Source organism: Ochotona princeps, chromosome Y, assembly GCF_030435755.1.
Source record: "Ochotona princeps isolate mOchPri1 chromosome Y, mOchPri1.hap1, whole genome shotgun sequence".
Taxonomy (NCBI): domain Eukaryota; kingdom Metazoa; phylum Chordata; class Mammalia; order Lagomorpha; family Ochotonidae; genus Ochotona; species Ochotona princeps.
In genome coordinates this window covers 511,839-531,755 of record NC_080866.1, presented here as the reverse complement: position 1 = coordinate 531,755, position 19,917 = coordinate 511,839, and the positions used below count along the sequence as shown (strand labels likewise).

The following is a 19,917-nucleotide window of genomic DNA, read 5'->3' as shown; positions in this document are numbered from 1 at the left end:
GTTGGGATCACAAACTAGCACCTATATGGAGTACCTGCTGTTGTAGACAGTAGATTAGCCTGTTGAGCCGCCAGGGTAGCCCCAACCTTAACTATTTTCTTAAATAAAAGGTTGATATAATTTTGTTTGCATTAGAAACACTCTTCTTCTGTGTTTGAACTAATACTCATTTTAATCAGGTAAAGTAAGATGCATAAGAAAATGATTATCATAAAAGAAGAAACTCTTGTAAACAGAGGTCTGCAAACAAAGCACACGGCACACAAAATCCACGGGGAGGGACAAGAGATATTCAAGAGGCAGGAAGGGATGGAGGAGGACACGTGGCTCAGAGACTATAAGGATAAGGATTTTTTTTATGAAAGAATGCCCAAGGCAAAAACAAGTGCTGATTTGTTTTTCTGAAGCTCAGCAAAATATCGTCTGATCCTTGATGTTGGGGAAATTTAGAAAAGGGGAAATTTAGCTGTAAAGGGTTATTGAAGGCTATTTATTAGTCAGGCCTAGGGGAAATTGATGAAGAAGTAAAGAAAGAAAAGGAGAAAGATTGTGCAATACTTGCAAGGAAATAAAATCTTTCTGCGCTTCGTTCCTGTTCCCCCTACTCTCTGCCTTTTAAACAATAGATCAGAAATTGTACTTAGAAATGTTTATTAGTAAGCTGAATGAATACCTTGCTATCTAAGACAGAATTGGTTCTTGTGTGCATGCATTGTAATGGCAGCCGTAAAGGACTCTTGCTTATCCTACATATTATACATGTAGGATTTTTATCTTAAATTATGTGAAATAAAGTTTAGCACTTTTTAACCGGTACCTATGGTTCAGAGAAAAAAAAAATGTTTTATATGTACATTGAGTATTTGGAAATCCCCATAGTGTTTATAGTCATCAATTTTTTTTTATAGTTTCAGTTTCTTGTAGGAAGTTTGGAGACCATACTTAATTTAAAGATCTTATAATTATTGCAGAAGAGCCTTTGATAACTTACAAAGTGCATTTCAGCAGAGCCATTGCATTATGCAGAGATTGGGCAGCAAGGGATCTTCTGGGAGAAATGTTCTGTCTTCTAATATGAATAAGCTGACTTTATTAAGCTGAATACTGAAGGTATTTGCATTTATGGAAGCTGCCTATTAACGATCTTTCTTGTGGCTAACCCATAAACCACTGGAAATCAATTTGTTCCCTTTTTATGTAGTTTGCTAATACAAATGTGAACTTTTCAACTGTGTAAAAATTGGGATATTAAGGGTTTTTTGTTCCATAACATTAACATTTGGTATACATTTTATTCCCAGGTGTAGGAGCTGTGACTAATGATAATTAACGACCATGGACGAAGATAAATTTGAATTGCAGCCGCAAGAGGCAAACACATGTTTTGATGGAATAGGTATAACTGTTTCTGGTTTTTGTCAGTCCACATCTGCCATAGTAGGAGATTGTCAAGAGGTGGAACTGTTACATCTGATACTAAATTTTATTTAGATTCACTGACCTGCCTAAAACTCCTAGCATAATCTTATTTGTACTGTATCAGTGTCAAAATTGTACTGTAATGCTATTATTTTACTTTTCAGTACATAGCTGCATCTTATCTGTTCTTCCTTCCAAAGTGCTTTCAAAAGGTTAGTTTTCTGTACTAGAAGACCACCTTTCCATAGTTTAAAGACTTAAAACAAGGCAAATATATTACAGTTTTGTGACTCAGAAAGACAGGCATAGTGCTAGTTTAAACTGATTTCTGTGTGTAGAGCTTCACAAGCTCAGAAACAAGTTTTTCTGCAGTGCCTTCTTCCTTGCTCAATGCTTCTGAAAGAGAATGCAGTTCTAATAATAGTTGTACTTTTTCCAAAATGTAGTCCTTGCAGTTTTAAGATGGAGATATTCTTTGCTTATGCCCTGCAGTTGTCAACTGGTGGATACTCTTTGCTTCAACAGGTTAACCTCTAAATTCCTTCTCGTGCTTTGCCTGTGGTTTTGTTTAGCTACAGTGACTGAAATCCCTTTCATCCTTTGAATCTTATTTATTTTCCTTTCCACCACATATCCCTGACTTTAGACCCAAAAGATTATTATTGTTGTTGCTGTTATTATTATTATTATTATTATTATTATTATTATTATTTTGGCTGCTTAAACAAATGTACTTCAAAATGTTTATAATAAGTGAAATTAAAGAGGTTATTTTGTCATGAAAACATTACCTTTACGACATCTGCAGAATTTCTTGGGCCTGACCATGTTACATTTCAAGAGTTAGAGATTAGAATTCAGGCATCTTTGGAGGCCCAGTTGTGTCATCACTGTGTATATTCTGGTTTTTAGAATGTGTTTTCTAAATGTAAATACATTGACTTGTCTACAGGATTCTTAGCAATAAATCCTTTTCTAAAATTGGCCATTTGGAGGACAGAGAGGAAGATCTTCCTTCCGATGGTGCACTCCCCAAGCGGCCGCAACGGCTGCAGCTGAGCCAGTTCAAAGCCAGGAGCTAGGAGCTAGCTCTTCTGGGTGTCCCACGCGGGTGCAGGGTCCCAAGGCTTTGGGCCATCCTCGACTGCTTCCCAGGCCACAAGCAGGGAGCTGGATGGGAAGCGGGGTCGCTGGGATTAGAACTGGCACCCATATGGGATACTGGCACGTGCATGGCGAGGACTTTAACCACTATGCTATCACGCCGGATCTGCCATTTGGAACTCTTAAGCAGTGCCTGTCTTAATCAAGTCTCTGTGATATTTTAGATGTAAGTTATTTTTAAGTGTATAAGCCCTTATGTATATATTATATTATACATTATATTATATTCTACATAAACAATTTTTATGTATAATATAAGTCCTATACACTTATTATACATTCACCAATACATACACTACTACTACTAATGTATGCTTAATAATAATTTATATATAAAATATAATAAAATATAATATAATATAATATAATATAAATCGCAGTTATTATCCACCTTCTGACCCCAGAGCAATGAACACTTATTTGCACCTGACAAAGTCAGATGCTTCTGAGTATCTGGTCCAAGGTTGGTAAATTGTGGAAGCATTCAGTCACTAGTGTAAAGAAACTGTCAAATCTATCTAGGTGGACTTTCTCAAGTTTTACAACCTGAGAATAGTCAGTTGTGTGCTCTGTTTTCTTTGCTTTTTTCATCAGATATAGTAAGCTATCAGCCTTTTCCTTGATCCTAGAATTTCAGGAGTCAAACTTTTTTTTTTCATAATATATATCCTCTGCTTCAAACCAGCAGTTTTCTTAGAGTAAATCTCTGAAGACTTTGTTGCATTTAATTGGCACTTAAGCTATAGTTTTTGCTTGTTTTGAAAGAGATTTTCATTTGTGTTATTATTTTATTTTGTTTTATTTTGAATTGATTGAGTTGTCCAGTGTTTCATGCTGGACACCTTTATTGTGGTTTTTGTGAGTCATATTTTAATTTTGTGCATGGAGACAAAATTTTTTAAATCTTCCTTGGTTTTTTCCCAATCTTTTCCTGGCAAAGAACTTTTTTTTCTCCCTTTGGGAAATGACCTTTATTGGGTTTATACATGTGGGTAGAAATAATGTCGGTACAAAACCAAATGGTTGCCATTGTAACTTACTATAATTACAGTTAAAATCCAGGCAGTTTTTTAAAAACAGTCAAATCAATCAAAACCCACTACATCAAAATCAATAGCTCTTTTGAAGTCACAGTTCCACGTAAATATGATTGAGACTTGAATGCAGAAATTTGGTTGGTTGGAAAGCTAATAAAACTTCTGATTTGCTCAAATAGGATTGCAAAAAGGCAAAACTGTGTTTTTCATAGAGATGTACTCTGCTTGGAATCACCAACACTGCACAGTTGGTATAGTACTGAAAGTCCTGAGGTAATAAGGAATACAGGCATGCTTTAGTCTTGTATTGTTCTTTCTTGTATTGTCCACAGTCAGACTGTGGATGTGTCGGATGGCACCACCACCACCAGTTGTGGCCTTCATGAGAGAGTCAAGTTATTCATCTCCATGAATAGCCAGTTGCAAGTGACACGGGGTAATACGCTTTACCTTGAAGTCTTTTGGTGCAGTTCCCACCAGCTTAGGTACCTCTGCAATGACATACTTCCAGCGTGGCTGCACTGTACGCAGTAGGATTCACACCCACACATCCATGGCTAGATTTCAGGTTGTTGATGAGTGCAGCCCACCTGGAATTGCAAGAGGGAAACTGCATTTGTCTTGGAGTTTCCGAAATCCTTCCTAGGGTCCTTCCTAGCTTTACTGCCAGCCATTTTGAATTCTGCTAAAGCCCAACAAGCAAGGCAGAGAAAAGGGCTGATGCAGCCCCCTCAGCAAGATCCCAGCCACTGACTCTCTGGTCGCATTGTGATTCAAAGAATCTTCTAAATTTCACCTTTTCTTCCCTTTCTTAATAGCCTCAGAATTTCCCAAGTGCATTTCATTTGGGGGGGGGCTTGATAGAAATTACCATTATTTCTTTTTCTTGAATTTGTGTCAAGAACCTTTTTACAAAACTTGGCTGAAATCCCCTAAATTATATATCAGAGTTGCTACAAGTTACACTTTCCATATGATCACATAACAGAGTTTTCTTAAACCTATAGTGATGTAACCAAAATGGCTTTTCTCAGTTTCTAATAAAATGTTCCTAATTTTCAGTGCAACCGTCACTAGCACCATGGTTTAAATTCTCTAAGTGTTCGTCAGTGTGCTTAGCAGCAGAGTACACTACTAGTGCACTGTTCAAATGAATCTAGGCTTTTATTTTTAATTGTAAGTTCAGTTTATTAAGTTCAGTGATGATGAATATTCAAAAGTTTATTCTCTTGGAATTTTTTTTCCTAGAAAAAAAGAAGCAAAAGGAAAACCAGAACTCTCTAAGCTAAATTGCAAATGCTGTGGCAGTGAGAGTTCTTTTTAAAACTGGTAGTCCATTTGTCAGTTGAGTCACTTCCTTCGTCAGTAGGATTACAGTCTAGATCATTGTCATCCTGGAGCTCCGAGTCATTCATTTCCCAAGAGAGGAAGCGTACAAACAAAAGGAAATAGAAACTAGGCTTTTCTTAGTTTCATGATTGCAAAATCACATTTTTTAAGATTTTCTTTTAATTTGAAAGACATATTTACAGAGAAAAAGAGAGGGAGAGGGAAGGAGATGTCTCCCATTTACTGGTTTACTCCCCAGATGTCCTCAGTGGCTGGAGCTGAGTCAGTGAGAAGCGAGGATCCATGAGCTTCTTCTGGATTTCCTAAGTTGGCTCAGGATCCAAAGCCTTGGGGCATCCTCTACAGCTTTCTCAGGCCATTGGCAGGTAGATGGGTCGATCCATCAGAAGTAGAAAAGGCTGCACACACCGATATGGGATGAGTATTGCAGGCAGAGCCAGAACGGTCCCAAAATCACTTTGCATTTTTAGTTTTATTTTTAATTTTGAACTTTATGATACAATTCTATAGAGTCTGAAATTCTTCCTCCCCAAATTTCAGCACACCCTGGATGGCTTTCCCCATATTGTTACAATAGTATAGTCCTTCATAAGGAGTTATAACTCCATCAGTCTGTCATCATCTCATTGTCTAACTATGTCCAGCAGTTTCATTGGGAGTCCGTCCTTGACTTGAAAGTAGGGATGCATGTTACATTGTGTCTTCAGATCTGGGTATGGTAGTCTCTATTACTCCATCACTATATACTTCCAATTTACATGATTGCTTTCTTAGAATAGAGAGAACATACAGTATTTGTCTTTTTGGGATTGACTTTTTTCGCTGAGCATTATGATCTCTAGTTGGAACCATCTAGTTGCAAATGGTGCAATTTCAGTCTTTAAATGGATGAATAATATTCCATGGAGTAGATGTACCACAGTTTCTCTAACCACTCCTCTTTGGACGGACATCTGGATTGTTTCAGTGTCTTTTCTATCGTATATTGTGCTGCTGCTGTAAGTATAGGTAAATATAGGATTACAGATCCCCTTCTCACATGCAGTTTGCATTTCCTTTGGGTATATTCCTAGGAGCTGAGAGCTGAGCCATATGGCAGGTTTAGTTGCAATTCTCCAAGTACTCTGCATACTGATTTCCACAGCGATTGTACTAACCTGCCCTCCCACCAGCAGTGATAAAGGGTGCCTTTCTTCCCACATCCACGCCAGCAGGTATTGTTAGTTGAGTTTTGAATGTAGGCCAGTCTCACTGGAGTTAGGTGGTACCTCAATGTGGTTTCCATTTGTATCTACGTGATGGCTCGGAGCCTGAGCATCATTTCCTTTGTCTGTTAGCCATTTGAATCTGTTCTTTTGAAAAATCTCTGTTCATTTCATTTGCCCTTTGTTGTTGTTGTTGTTGTGTTGTTTGATTTTTATGTTTTTTACCCTCTCTGGGATCTGAAGCTCTTTGTAAATCCTTGATATTAGTCCCTTATCACTTGTGCAGTGTGTAAAAATTTTCTCCCATTCTGTTGGTTGCTTCTTCACTTTGTTAACAGTTTCCTTTGCTGTACAGAAGTTTTTTAGTTTGATATAGTCCCATTTGTTTATTTTTGTCTTTGCCTGCCTGTGCTTTTGTCATCTTTTCTAAGCAGACTGTTCGTGGTTCTTGTGTTTCCACACGAACTTTCGTATCTTCTTTTCTGTTTCTGAGAACAGTGTTTTTGGGATTTTGATTGGGATTGTGTTGAATGTGTATATTACTTTTGGTACTATGGACATTTTGATGATAGTCCTACTAATCCAGGAACATGGTAAGGTCCTCTGTTTTTCAAAAGTCTTCCTCTGTTTCCTTTTTAAATGTTTTATAGTTTTCATTATAGAGTTCTTCCACATGTTTAGTTAGCTTAATTCCTAAATATTTAAGATTCCTCCCTGCTATTTTTAAAGGGACTGTACTTACTGTTTCTTTCTCAGTCATAGAATTATTTGTGTACACTAGTGCCACTGATTTGTGTTCATTAATTTTGTATCCTACCACCCTGCCAAAGTTTCTTATGAGTTCCAGTAGTCTCTTGACTGAGCTTTTTGGTTCTCCTATGTGGAGTATCATGTCAGCATGTTCTTTGCATTTTTAAGTGTTTGTGCAGTAGCTATCCATTTTTAACACCAAAGTTTGCATTCCTTTAAATGTTACCATCAGCTTAGCAGTTTAAGGTAATGAGATTTCTGTCTCAGTTTCCATTGGTCAGAGATCTGTCGTATTTTGGCTTGGTCACTTACCTCAGGTTTCTCATATCTGCATGCTAAGTATTAGAGTTGCATTTTTTTCTTGGTACTTGAGAAATGAACCCAAAGCCAAGGTAATTGAGATGGTTAAGTGAATATGATTCCTTGTGGTTTCATGAGCTCCCGATTTGATGGCTGTTGGCCAGAGATTTGACTTGCTTTTGTGACTGTCAGTGTTTCTTCACATACTTCCTGTGTGACTCCTTCCATCCATGACAAATTGACATCCTTTGGACCTAAAATCTCTGAGCTGTATTATTCCACTTCAACTTTCCAACGTGAGCCATTGGAAGTTCTTCATTTAAGATTAAATGGATCAGACTTGGCCTTTCCAGATGATTCAAAATAATCTATCTTAAGATTTTATAAGCTAAATAATTCCTGCTAAACCTGTGGTGATAAGCCTTAGTAGTGTATTGTACTCACAGGCATCAGAAATAAAAGCATGGACATTGCTTAGGCATGATATAGGCTGAAAGGGCAAGAGGGCCTGGCAAGAAAATTCTACTTAACATGCTGTTTTTCTTCATGCTAGTTCCTATTACATGTTCCTTACTATGTTATCTAGTTCTTAATTTGTTTCAGTTAAACTGTTTTTCTCATTGTTTAGCTTCTGTGCGTGTTCATCTTAAAATAACAACTATGTCATATCATTTCTCAGATCTTCATTGCTCAGGAGATAAAGTACAATTCCAAGCTCCTCTGCATTTAACCCTATTCTGTCTACAACTCTAACATGTTCCTAAAAGGAGCCTCTTCATCAAGCAAATGACATGTTAGCTCATTTACAAGCAACGTAAGAGCTACTTTATACAATTCTAACAATAGAAAAAATGTTTCCACAATTTCAGATTAATCATGGCACCAAGAAAATGATATTCTGGAGGCTTGAGATTAGGACTGTGTTTCCATGTTTTGTATTTCAAAATAGTTACAGTTTCAAGGTAGACTTTGAATAATTTTAAGTGACCATATTAGCAATATAAAGAAGGAGTAATTTCCACAGGAAACAAAGGAGTTTTTAAAACTTTTGTGTTTAACAAATTGCTTGCAGTTGCTAATTGTGGCTTAATAATGGCAAATGCTAATAAAGAAATGGTGAAATACAAGTTCTTTGCAGAAAAAAAATCAAGTCCTTTTCAGCTTAATTTGATAATGAGCTAATTGGTAGATTGAAGAACTAGTAACATTTTTAGTCGTGATATCACTTAGAGTGTTTGTCTTTGAGAAAGTTGCTTCATCTGTCAGGGTCTCCATTTTTATGTGCAAAATAGTAATGAAAGCTCTCATTATAGATTTTAGGACGCACAGTTCTGGATGGTGTGCATGGCTGATATTGTGGTCCTACTTTAGAAGAAACTGAAACCCAGAGTTTAAATGACTTCCAGGGCTTACAGTGCTAGCAGATAATCTTAATTTGGACCATTCTAACTGTTTTCAGGTTCATGTCTGCAAATTTCTAGATTGTATTGTAAACACTGGGTACACATCATTTTGTGAAAGTTTCTTTCGTTGCTATTTCTGTATTTCAAATGAGTAATATTTGACACTGAAGACTTCCTAGATTTTACTGCTTCTGTTCTTGTTGAACAAGAAGCTGTGTGCTTCTTAGAAGACCTAACCAGTCTTTAGATTAGGCATCTGCTTGAATTTCATCTAGTATGAATTAGACGTAGAAGTTTGACATCACCTGAATAGTTTTGGTATTAAGTCTCAGTATTTGCTGCTTGCTAAAGAACCATGATGCATGATTGGTTTTATTTATTATAATTTTACCTTTTTGATAGGATAGATGCATTTTGTTCGAAGTAGAGGAGTTTATTTTAAATATTTCAGTTAGACATCACATGCAGTGTAAAATATGGGAACTTGATTAAATCTGCTTGTATCACTGGACTTTTCATTTGTTCTTTCCTCTACTTTTATGTCGTCATTGTCTGGTAGCCTTAGATTGGGGAGGTTTTACAATTACAAAGCTTATATGTATGTTTATCCTAAGGAAATAATTGGTCCTACGATCCTAGAAGGAGGAGGCTTGATGGCGATAAAGAATTTAGAATAGGTTCTGTCCCAACTATCCTCAATGAATTTTCACTGAAAAATTAGTATTTTTTTTTTAAGATTTGTTTTTATTTTTGAAAGGTGACTTTTACAGAGAGAAGGAGACACAGAGAGAAAGATGTTCAGTCCATTGATTCACTTGCCAAATGGCCAGAATGGACAGAGAGCTTAGCTGATCTGAACCCAGGAGCCAGGATCTCCTCCAGATTTCCCATGTGGGTGTAAGGCCCCAGAGGACTTGATTCATCCATCCTCTGTTGCTTGCTTAAGGCAGAGGCAACGTAAGGCAGAGAGCTGAATCAGAAGTGGAGCAGCCAAAGCTAGAAGTAGTTCACATTTGGGATGCTGGTACTGCAGGGCAGAGATTCTTCTGTTGTGCCACTACACAGATCCCGCAAATTAGCTTTGTAACCAATTACTATTTTTATGTTCTGACCTTATCTTTGTATGTCTTAGATGAAAGGGATGATTTTCAATTTCCAGAATCGTAAAGGCTACATTGCAATTTAAAAAGGCGGGACAAGTAAAGCAATTTGGGAAAAGAAGGATATAGGAGTGACCAAAGATTTGGAAATGAGAACAGTGAAATGTACTGTAAAGGAAAAAAAGTGCTATATTTTCTGAATTTGTGATGAGTAATGTGTTTTCCTTTTAGTGTCCTAGGAATTCTTTTATGCTGTTAAGTGTTTCAAGAGTCCACCCCCAATTTTTTTCTTTCTGTGTGACTACTTGCAAGTGTTTTCTTTTGCTGATACTTATCTGCTAACTGTTAATGTAAGCCAAGTGAAATGCATGGGTTAAAATTTTGTTTTCTTATGCAAATTAAAATGGGTTCTGTTTTTCTTTAATGTTTTTTATTATGCGAGGAACATTAATGAGGTAGCATATTTTCTGATAGACGTGAAATAGTATTATTTACATTATTTCAGATAGTGATGCATATTTTCCTGAAATTTGTCATTTTAATTTTTTTCAAGGACCTGATGCAGCACACATGGATAGTGACCAAATTGTTGTGGAAGTTCAAGAAACTGTTTTTGTTTCTAATTCAGACATAACTGTGCATAACTTTGCTCCGGATGATCCAGACTCAGTTGTAATCCAAGATGTTATTGAAGATGTTGTTACAGAGGATGTGCACTGCTCACATATCTTAGAGGAAGCAAATATATCTGAAAGTGTCATCATTCCTGAGCAAATGTTTGACTCGGATGTAGCCAAAGAAGTTTCTTTAGCACAATGCCCAGTCCCAGATGATGTTTTAGGTTCTGATATTACTTCTGCCTCATTGTCTAAGCCCGGACATGTTTTGACAAGTGAATCTATTCATGTGTCTGCTGTTGCACACATTGAACATATAGTACATGATAGTGTAGTACAAGCAGAAATCATCACTGATCCTCTAACCACCGACATAGTTTCAGAAGAAATATTGGTAGCAGATTGTGCATCTGAAGCAATCTTAGATGCCAGTGGGATCCCGGTGGACCAGGAAGATGATAAAGGCAACTGTGAGGACTACCTTATGATTTCCTGTAAGTCTTAGAGCTCAGGTGTTTATAAAAGCTTTCTTTCAAAAATAAATTTTTCTTTCTTTAGGCTTTTGTAAAATTAAGATTAGTTTCATATATTCCCTGGTAAAATGAGCCATACTTAAGTGAAAAGGTATAAAGTTATTTATGCTTGAGAAGGAAATAGATGAGAAAGATAAAGAATGAAAAAGGACTGATGTTAATGAAGTCATGAGATGCGTGTCTGGATCTTTTAGTAACAGGAATTATAACACATGAATGACATTCACGTTGAATATGTCTTTTTATGATGACTGCTGCCCTTGTTCATCTCATTGCCATGTTTCCCTTTAAAGTAAATTTTTAAGTAAACCTTTACTTTTGGAATTTAAGCAACATCTTTTTTTCCAAATAGTTTATAGATAAGATGGTTGGCGATTTATATATATGCTTCAAGAGCTAGCCTAGGCCAAAGCTGGGATCCCCAAATTCCATCTTGTCTGCCTTATGGGTATAGCTACCTAAGGAATTGGGCCATCTTTTACTGCTTTTCTAGGCTTGCTAGCGAGGAACAGCCTCACCCTGCGCCACAACAGCAGCCCTAAAACAGGTTTTAACCTGTGTTCTTTATTTCTGTGGGATGCCAGCTTTCTTCCTTGTGTTTGCTGGTTCATTAACCCGTGCATGATTGGCCACAGCTTTGTTTAGTTCACAGATATCGATTCTGTAGTGCTTGCAATTTGAATTTTTAAGTGTGCTCTCTACATTCATGTGATTCTGTTTTTTACCCACTTTTTTTAAATTAACATATTCTAATTCACAACCTGCTGTGGGTATTTAGAGAGTACCTAGCCATGGGTGGCAAATCTTTTTCTTCTTCCCATGCTCTCTCCATCCCCCAAATAAGTAAGCTTTTTCTAATTCCCAGCTGCTTGGGCACCTGGTACCTCTGTATAAAACCCAAAACGAACTCTTAGTGGCTGACTTCAGCCTTACCTAGCTCTGAATGTTTTTTTCTTTTTTTTAAATTTCTATTATTAATTAACTAATGTATTTATTTATTTATATTACAAAGTCAGATATACAGAGAGGAGGAGAGACAGAGAGGAAGATCTTGCGTCTGATGGTTCACTCCACAAGTGGCTGCAATGGCTGCAGTTGAGCCAGTCCGAAGCCAGGAGCCAGGAGCCTCTTCTGGGTCTCCCGCACGGGTGCAGGGTCCCAAGGCTTTGGACCATCCTCTGCCGCTTTCCCAGGCCACAAGCAAGGAGCTGGATGGGAAGTGGGGCTGCCGGGATTAGAACCAGCGCCCTTATGGGATCCTGACACGTTCACGGCGAGGACTTCAGCCGCTAGGCCACCACACCAGGTCCACTCTGAATGTTTTGTGCCTTAGAAGTCAAATTAACCAGGGACCAGTGCGGTGGTTCAACAGTCTAGTCCTTCACGCTGTAGCACTGGCAGTCAATGTGAGTGTTGGTTTGTGTCCCAGCTACTTGTGGTATCCATCCGGCTCCTGCTTGTGGCCTGAGAACGCAGTAGAGGGCAGACCCAAAGCCTTGGGACCCTCACATGGGAGACCTGGAAGAAGCTTCTGGCTGTTGGCTGTGGATTGACTTGGCGTCAGTTCTTGCGGCCATTTGGGGAGTCAACTAGCAGATGGAAGACCTGCTCTGTATTTCTCCTTCTTTCTCTGAACAGATCTGCCTTTACAAGAAATATAAATAAACCTTTAAAAACATGAAAAGCCTCCAAACTGTTAAGAAAAAGAGTCTTCATTCTGTCTTCCTCTACTCTTTCCATTTTTCACTCAGTTATTCTCTCTTTTAAGCAAATAGATGGATGGGTGTATATTGCAAGATCAACAGATGTTTGGTTCTGAAAGAAATTCTTTTGAAGTGGGAAAGTCAATGAAAATATACTGAAATTAGAAAATGATAGCTCCTGTCAACTACATAAATTCTCTGAAAACACTTAATTGCATATTTTGCATTGTAGGATGTTGAATTTTATGGGCATCTTGTTGTAAGCATGATTAGAATCTGTGGAGGCAATTCCCTATCCTAATTACAAATTGATAGTTTGATAAAACTGCACCATAATAATTACAGTTAGATTAGTGAATTAACTACAGTGATATCTGTGTGAAATAACAGCAAAACAATAGAACACTGTATGTATTCTAGGCATCTGTGATTTAACCATTTTATGCCCACTAAACTTACTCAATTCAAACAGTCGAATGGTAGGATTTTTAAAATTTTAATATTCTTGAGTGGTAGTCCTGCTTGAAATTTATTGGTTTAAAAAAAGAGAGAGGGAGAGAACTATATGGAAGGCAGTTGAGACTGCAGAAACTGGTAAAAAGGTAGGTACTGATTTTTTTTAATACCACATTAGGTGAAATATTTGCATAAACCAAGGTTACCTAACAAAGTAGGTATCCAAAACAAAAATATCTGGGTAGTACAGTATGTGAATTGGACCATTTTCACTTCTGTTACCAATTGAAAAGACAAAGCTGAACCTCATGTTTCCTAAAATATTTTCTTCACAGGGTTTTTTTCAACGTGTTCTTTTTGCTTTGTAGACAGGTATACATGAGCACTGTCCTTAAAATGAATGCTGGATAGTTACTAGTGTCATGGCAATGTTACAGACTTGTGATCAAAACAGATCCTATTTCCTCATGGTGACTGATTTATGTATTATGTTACACAAGTAATTAGTTAATAAGTAAATTATTTAAGCACTAGTGTTTTAGGAAAAAAATAACTATATTCAACAAGAGCTTTGATTTCTGAGTTTGTTGCAGGGATACCTCACCAACTGCAAACTGAAGTTATTAATATAGACCCTAAACTCAGGAAAGAAAGAGTCAGGCAGACATATCAGTTTCAGTGAAAGAGCTAGTCAGTTGAGAATTGTGAATTCATTTTAAGTTATTTCAGTTAGTAATCTTAATGAAAGGTTATGATTAATAATCTTAAGCATTAAAAACCTGATTAACTTGAATTTAGGAAATGTGCGGTGTGAATAATTGGATAAATAGTTGTGTAAAGGAGAAGGAGCTCAAGTCGTGTGTTTTTTATTATTGGCTCCAGGGAGGAGGAAAATATTGTTTGCAGATAGAAGTAGCCCTGAAAAGTAATGGATCAATAAATACGTTGAAAAAGTAAAGAGAGGATGTGATGAAGAGCCTAATGGCAAAGTCTGTTTTATGGGATGAGTAAATTGCTTTTCTGATAACATGTAGGGAAAACAAAGCTTGTGAATTTTCGTTGTGGGTTGAAGTTGTGCCATCCATCTCAATAATAAAATCTCTTAATGTAAAGTTAAAACATTAAAAAAAAGTCAAAATTGGGACAAGTGGGATATGAAATGTGGGGGAAGATTTCAGTTGCTTGACTGCAATTTGTATTTCACTTGGTAGGAAAAGGAGCAGTATTGCCTTTTAGAAAGTAGTATAGAAAAATCAAGTTACAGAATCTTTGTTTTATAAGTGTTTACTACCATAGTGTTATGAGAACAAAGATAAATACATCTTGTTCCTAAGATGGGTAACAATAAGCAAACCTTAGCAACAGTCTGGTTTTAAAAGTATAGGCAAATTTATGAAGATGGAGAGGCAAATTATAGGAACCAGTTTTAAGAAAAGGAATTCTTACACAAGCTTAATATTGAAAATTGCATTTCAGTGCAGTTCCACGTATGGGCATTCGTGTGTTTGACAAAATTTGAAGATGCCATGTTAAAGGTAGCTGTTACTAGCATTTTCAGAAATACTTTCTTACTTGGGAAAATCCTATTCTGAAGCTTACATGTTCTTCATTTCTACAGTTTTAAATCAGTTTATGTTGTTTCACTGCACTGTACCATTCTTTCAGCCACGGGTTTTAGTCTTTAAAACTCTGATTCAGCGGCCCGGCGGCATGGCCTAGCGGCTGAAGTCCTCGCCTTGAATGAGCCGGGATCCCATATGGGCGCCATTTCTGGTCCTGGCAGCTCCACTTCCCATCCAGCTCCCTGCTTGTGGCCTGGGAAAGCAGTCAAGGATGACCCAAGGCCTTGGGACCCTGCACCCGCGTGGGAGACCCGGAAGAGGTTCCTGGTTCCCGGCTTTCGATCAGTGCAGCACCGGCCGTTGCGCTCACTTGGGGGGTGAATCATCGGACAGAAGATTTTCCTCTCTGTCTCTCCTCCTCCTCTCTGTATATCTGACTTTGTAATAAAAATAAATAAATCTTTTAAAAAAAACTGTGATTCAACAGAAGCAGATAAAATCAAGTTATATTTAGATGTAACAAAGTAGAGGTGATGCTAATAAAATATTTGTGTTATGACTGCTGGTTTTAAGATATTGCTTGTAAGAACTTTATTTATGTGTTTGTTTGTTTATTTATTTATTTATTTATGGAAAGTCAGACTTACTGAGAGGAGGAGAGACAGTGAGGAAGATCCTGAGTCTGCTAGCTTACTCCCAAAATGGCCGCAATGGCTGGAGCCGAGCCAATCCAAAGCCAGGAGCCAGGAGCTTCTTCTGGGTCTCCCACATGGGTGCAGGGTCCCAAGGCTTTGGCCCGTCCTCTGCTGACATCGCAGGCCACAAGCAGGGGGCTGGAAGGGAAATGGAGAGGCTGGGATATGAACCCGCACCCGTATGGGATCCCTGTGTGTGTAAAGCAAGGACTTTAAGTGCTAGGCTACTGTGCCAGGCCCGCTTGCAAGTTCTTTACAGATACCTGACACACAGGGCTGCTTTCAGTTAGACGAACAAAAGAAAGTCAAGTATTTTCTTTTGTGTCTTTTGACAATAATTTTTGTGAAATGTACATCTATATGTTGTCTTGGTTAGAGCAAACACTTTCATGTAAACCTAAATAATTGTTCCTGCAGAAAGACTTCAACATTATTTTGCTTAAATGTCTACTGTTATTATTTAGGTTTTTTCCCCCCCTGTTTAGTAGATGATGCTGGTAAAGTAGAACATGATAGTCCTTCTGGATTGCCTATGGATGCAGAGTCAGAAATGAATCCTTGTAAAGTAGATGGCACTTGCCCAGAAGTGATCAAGGTCTACATTTTTAAAGCTGACACTGGAGAGGATGACCTAGGTAAGAGGAAACTTAAGCATTTTGTATTTCCTGTTCCAAGTATTTGATTAATTTTGTTAGCTTTTTTAATGTTAGTAGTTGTTTATTTCAAGTAGAAAATTTAAAATCTTTTCTGATACTCCGAGACTTACTTTTAATGTATGAAAAAAAGTGCATATAAGAATACAGTGAAAGGTAATAAGTGAAACTGGTTAAAACAAATTTTGGAATAAATTCTTGGAACTGTCTTTTGCCCTGAAAGGTGGAACTGTCGACATTGTAGAGAGTGAGCCTGAAAATGATCGTGGAATCGAGCTACTTGATCAGAACAACAGTGTCCATGTTCCCAGGGAAAAGATGGTTTATGTGACTGTTGATGACTCTCAGCAAGAAGATGAAGATTTAAGTAAGCAGGTGGCCTTTTTGTGGGAGATTGTTATCTGTTTTCTGTTCAGTTTTCTTGGTTTATCCACTGTTTGAGGAAACGAACACTACAATTTTAGCAATCATGCTGTAATGCTGCATGGGATGACAGAGGGGTTGTTGTTGAAAGCTTTAGATTGTTGCTTTAAAGATAAGTTATGGGGCAAGCATTTGGCCTAGCAGTAAGGCAGTAGAGTCCCAAATCCAAGTCCCTCAGTTAAGTTCCATGCCTGCCTTCACTCCCAGTTCCAGCTAACACTCACCCTGGGATGCAGCAAATGGCATTCGAATAATTGGCCCATTGCTACTCCGCATGGGAGACTGGCTTGAGTTCCCTGCCTCAGCTTGCAAGCTTCAGATGTTACAGGAGTTTGGAGAATAAGGCAGTAGACAGGACTCTGATCATCTGTCTACTTTCAAGTAATGTAAAATACACACACACACACACACACACACACACACACAAATTGAGTAATGTTGAACATTTACTGCCTTATTATTACTATATATTTTCCTGTATTAGCACTATAAATCTCACAAAAGATTTTTAATTTTCTATGTAGATGCTGCTGAAATTGCTGATGAAGTATATGTGGAAGTGATTGTAGGGGAGGAAGATGCTGCTGTCGCAGCTGCTGCTGCTGCACATGAACAACAAATGGATGGCAATGAAATCAAAACCTTCCTGCCAGTAGCATGGGCAGCAGCTTACGGTGAGTCTTGAACAGCAGTTTATAGTTAGTAGGTAACTTCTGTACTTTTATGACTTCAGAAATATGAAGTTGATTTGGGTGATTTAAGCAAAAGTAGAGGAAAAATACATAGTTAATCAGTTTCCTTTGTTACTCTGTTTCTTTTGTTCATAATTTTGTGCAAGAAGTACATAGGACATATGTGCAATTTGACTTTGACTTTACCTAGCTTGTGACTTCATGGTTTGGAATGTATACAGGAATCTGTGGGACAAGGGTGCTGCTATATTTGGAAGCTTGGCGTTTCCCATAGTCATGCTTTAATAAACATGCCCATAAAGCCCATCACCTAAAAACAGGGAGTTCTGTCATTCATGAGTATCATGTCTTACTGTTGTAGTTGTAAAGAATTCCTAATTCTTTGTAATTTATAATACTGCATCATTTTTTTCTTAATGCATATTGTTAGGCAATAATTCTGATGGGATTGAAAACCGGAATGGCACTGCCAGTGCCCTCTTGCACATAGATGAGTCGGCTAGCCTCGGCAGACTGGCTAAACAAAAAACAAAGAAAAGGAGAAGACCTGATTCCAGGCAGTACCAAACAGGTGAGGGCACAAATGTTGCAGGGCACAGTGAGTTTTCAGATAAAACCCTAGTATATATTCACAGTGGTACAAGGAATGGCATTTAGCCACCAGACCACATGTGCTTTTACGTATCAATTTGAAAATACAGTTTTCAGAGTTCAAAGATATTCATGAATGATTTTTGTAGATGAAGAAGCAGAAGAAGTCACAATTTGAAGGAAAGAAATGAAAATATGTGGTGATTCAGTGATATGCATTTATAAAATGTTTTCACAAATGAATTTAAACAAACATATCAGAAAGCAAGCATAATTTATAGAGGAGCAGAGTCCTAATTGCTTAAATGCTCACAGAATATATGACTTTCCTGGATTGGTTTTGTATGTATTTATATATGGGATTTATATATATATATGCACTTAAATGCTATTGTCAGCCTAAATTTTATCTGAAATGATCTAAGCAGAAACATTACGCTATATTTGAGAAATGGTTTCCTCTACATTTTTATTCTTAGCAGGACAAGTTCTCTGTATTACTCAGCTGCAAGCGACAGGCTGATCATAACTTAGGTGTGTTTTCCCAATAATGTTTAGAGCATGTTGACATTTTGGAGAAACAAATTGTCTTAATTACTCATGCAAATCTTTTTTTTTTTTTTGCTTTCTTAGCAATTATCATTGGTCCTGATGGACAACCCTTGACTGTTTATCCTTGTGTTATTTGTGGGAAGAAATTTAAATCCAGGGGTTTCTTGAAAAGGCACATGAAAAACCATCCTGAGTACCTTATCAAGAAGTACCGCTGTACTGACTGTGACTACATTACAAACAAGAAAATAAATTTACATAACCACCTGGAAAGCCACAAGCTAGCCAGCAAGACAGAGAAAACCATCGAATGTGATGAGTATGGGAAGCATTTCTCTCATGCCGGGGCTTTGTTAACTCACAAAATGGTGCATAAGGAAAAAGGAGCCAACAAAATGCACAAGTGCAAATTCTGTGAATATGAGACAGCTGAACAAGGGTTATTGAATCGCCACCTTTTGGCAGTCCACAGTAAAAATTTCCCTCACATTTGCGTGGAATGTGGTAAAGGCTTCCGTCACCCATCAGAGCTAAGAAAGCACATGCGAATCCATACTGGTGAGAAGCCATACGAGTGCCAGTACTGTGAATATAAGTCTGCAGACTCTTCTAACTTGAAAACACATGTGAAAATTAAGCACAGTAAAGAGATGCCATTTAAGTGTGACATTTGTCTTCTGACGTTCCCAAATACCAAAGAAGTGCAGCAACATGCTGTTACCCACCAAGAAAGCAAAACACACCAGTGTTTGCATTGCAACCATAAGAGCTCAAACTCAAGTGATTTGAAACGACACATTATTTCGGTTCACACAAAGGACTACCCCCACAAGTGTGACATGTGTGATAAAGGCTTTCACAGGCCTTCAGAACTTAAGAGACACGTGGCTGCCCACAAAGTTAAAAAAATGCACCAATGTAGACATTGTGACTTTAAGATTGCAGATCCGTTTGTTCTGAGTCGCCATATTCTCTCAGTTCACACAAAGGATGTTCCATTTAGGTGTAAGAGATGTAGAAAGGGATTTAACCAACAGAATGAGCTTAAAAACCACATGAAGACACACAGTGGCAGGAAAGTGTATCGGTGCGAGTACTGTGAATATAGCACTACAGACGCCTCAGGCTTTAAACGGCATGTTATTTCCATTCATACAAAAGACTATCCTCACCGATGTGAGTACTGCAAGAAGGGTTTCCGAAGACCTTCAGAAAAGAACCAGCACATCATACGACATCACAAAAAAGTTGACCTGCCCTAATGATACTTCTAAACAACTTGGAGGAATATTGGTGTTTGTCGAGGCAGAAAATTTATCTTAAAGCAGTTAGCTTCAGTCACATACAATACTGTGTATTAATTAATGCTATGTGCAGAAATGGAGTTCTGTTTACATTTGCCTACAATCCTTAAGCTGCACATCTTGGTGGTGCTCATCCAAAGTAAGATTGGTGACTTTAAAAGTAAAAAGTATTTTTCTGTGCAGATTTTTGTATTAGACACATCTACTAACATAAACTGGGAGGTTTTACTGTCAGATTGTAGTATTATAGCATGGCAGTCATTTTCTTGTCTTGTTTCCTAATCTTTACAGACTGAGAGTGGAACTTTGCATTTGAAACACTTATATGCAACACTGACTAGATTTGTATTTGATTTTCATTTTGTTTAAGTGAACTATGCAGCCAAACAAAGCTTAAATGTTCTTTTC

General features: G+C 37.7%; 1 protein-coding gene across 5 annotated transcripts; it reads left to right on the top strand.

The window, feature by feature from the left end:
* The first annotated feature begins 1,304 nt into the window (after positions 1-1,304).
* Positions 1,305-19,527, top strand: LOC131478770 (zinc finger X-chromosomal protein-like). Of its 5 annotated transcripts, none has more exons than XM_058659335.1 (7): positions 1,305-1,396; positions 10,282-10,839; positions 15,783-15,929; positions 16,171-16,314; positions 16,895-17,044; positions 17,493-17,633; positions 18,287-19,527. In XM_058659335.1, exons 1-7 carry the CDS (start codon positions 1,336-1,338, stop codon positions 19,465-19,467), a joined length of 2,382 nt encoding a protein of 793 aa, XP_058515318.1. In that variant the 5' UTR covers positions 1,305-1,335; the 3' UTR covers positions 19,468-19,527. The 5 variants fall into 5 exon arrangements, with proteins under 5 accessions (XP_058515318.1, XP_058515317.1, XP_058515315.1 ...); XM_058659334.1 differs by having other exon boundaries at positions 15,780-15,929; XM_058659332.1 differs by having other exon boundaries at positions 15,759-15,929.
* Positions 19,528-19,917: the final 390 nt, after the last annotated feature.

Coding starts and splice junctions, on each gene's coding strand:
- LOC131478770 (XM_058659332.1), top strand. CDS start 1,336: ATGGACGAAGATAAATTTGAATTGCAGCCGCAAGAGGCAAACACATGT. Junction 16,315..16,894: donor GCAAGAAGATGAAGATTTAA/GTAAGCAGGTGG, acceptor TTTTCTATGTAG/ATGCTGCTGAAATTGCTGAT. Junction 17,045..17,492: donor AGCATGGGCAGCAGCTTACG/GTGAGTCTTGAA, acceptor GCATATTGTTAG/GCAATAATTCTGATGGGATT.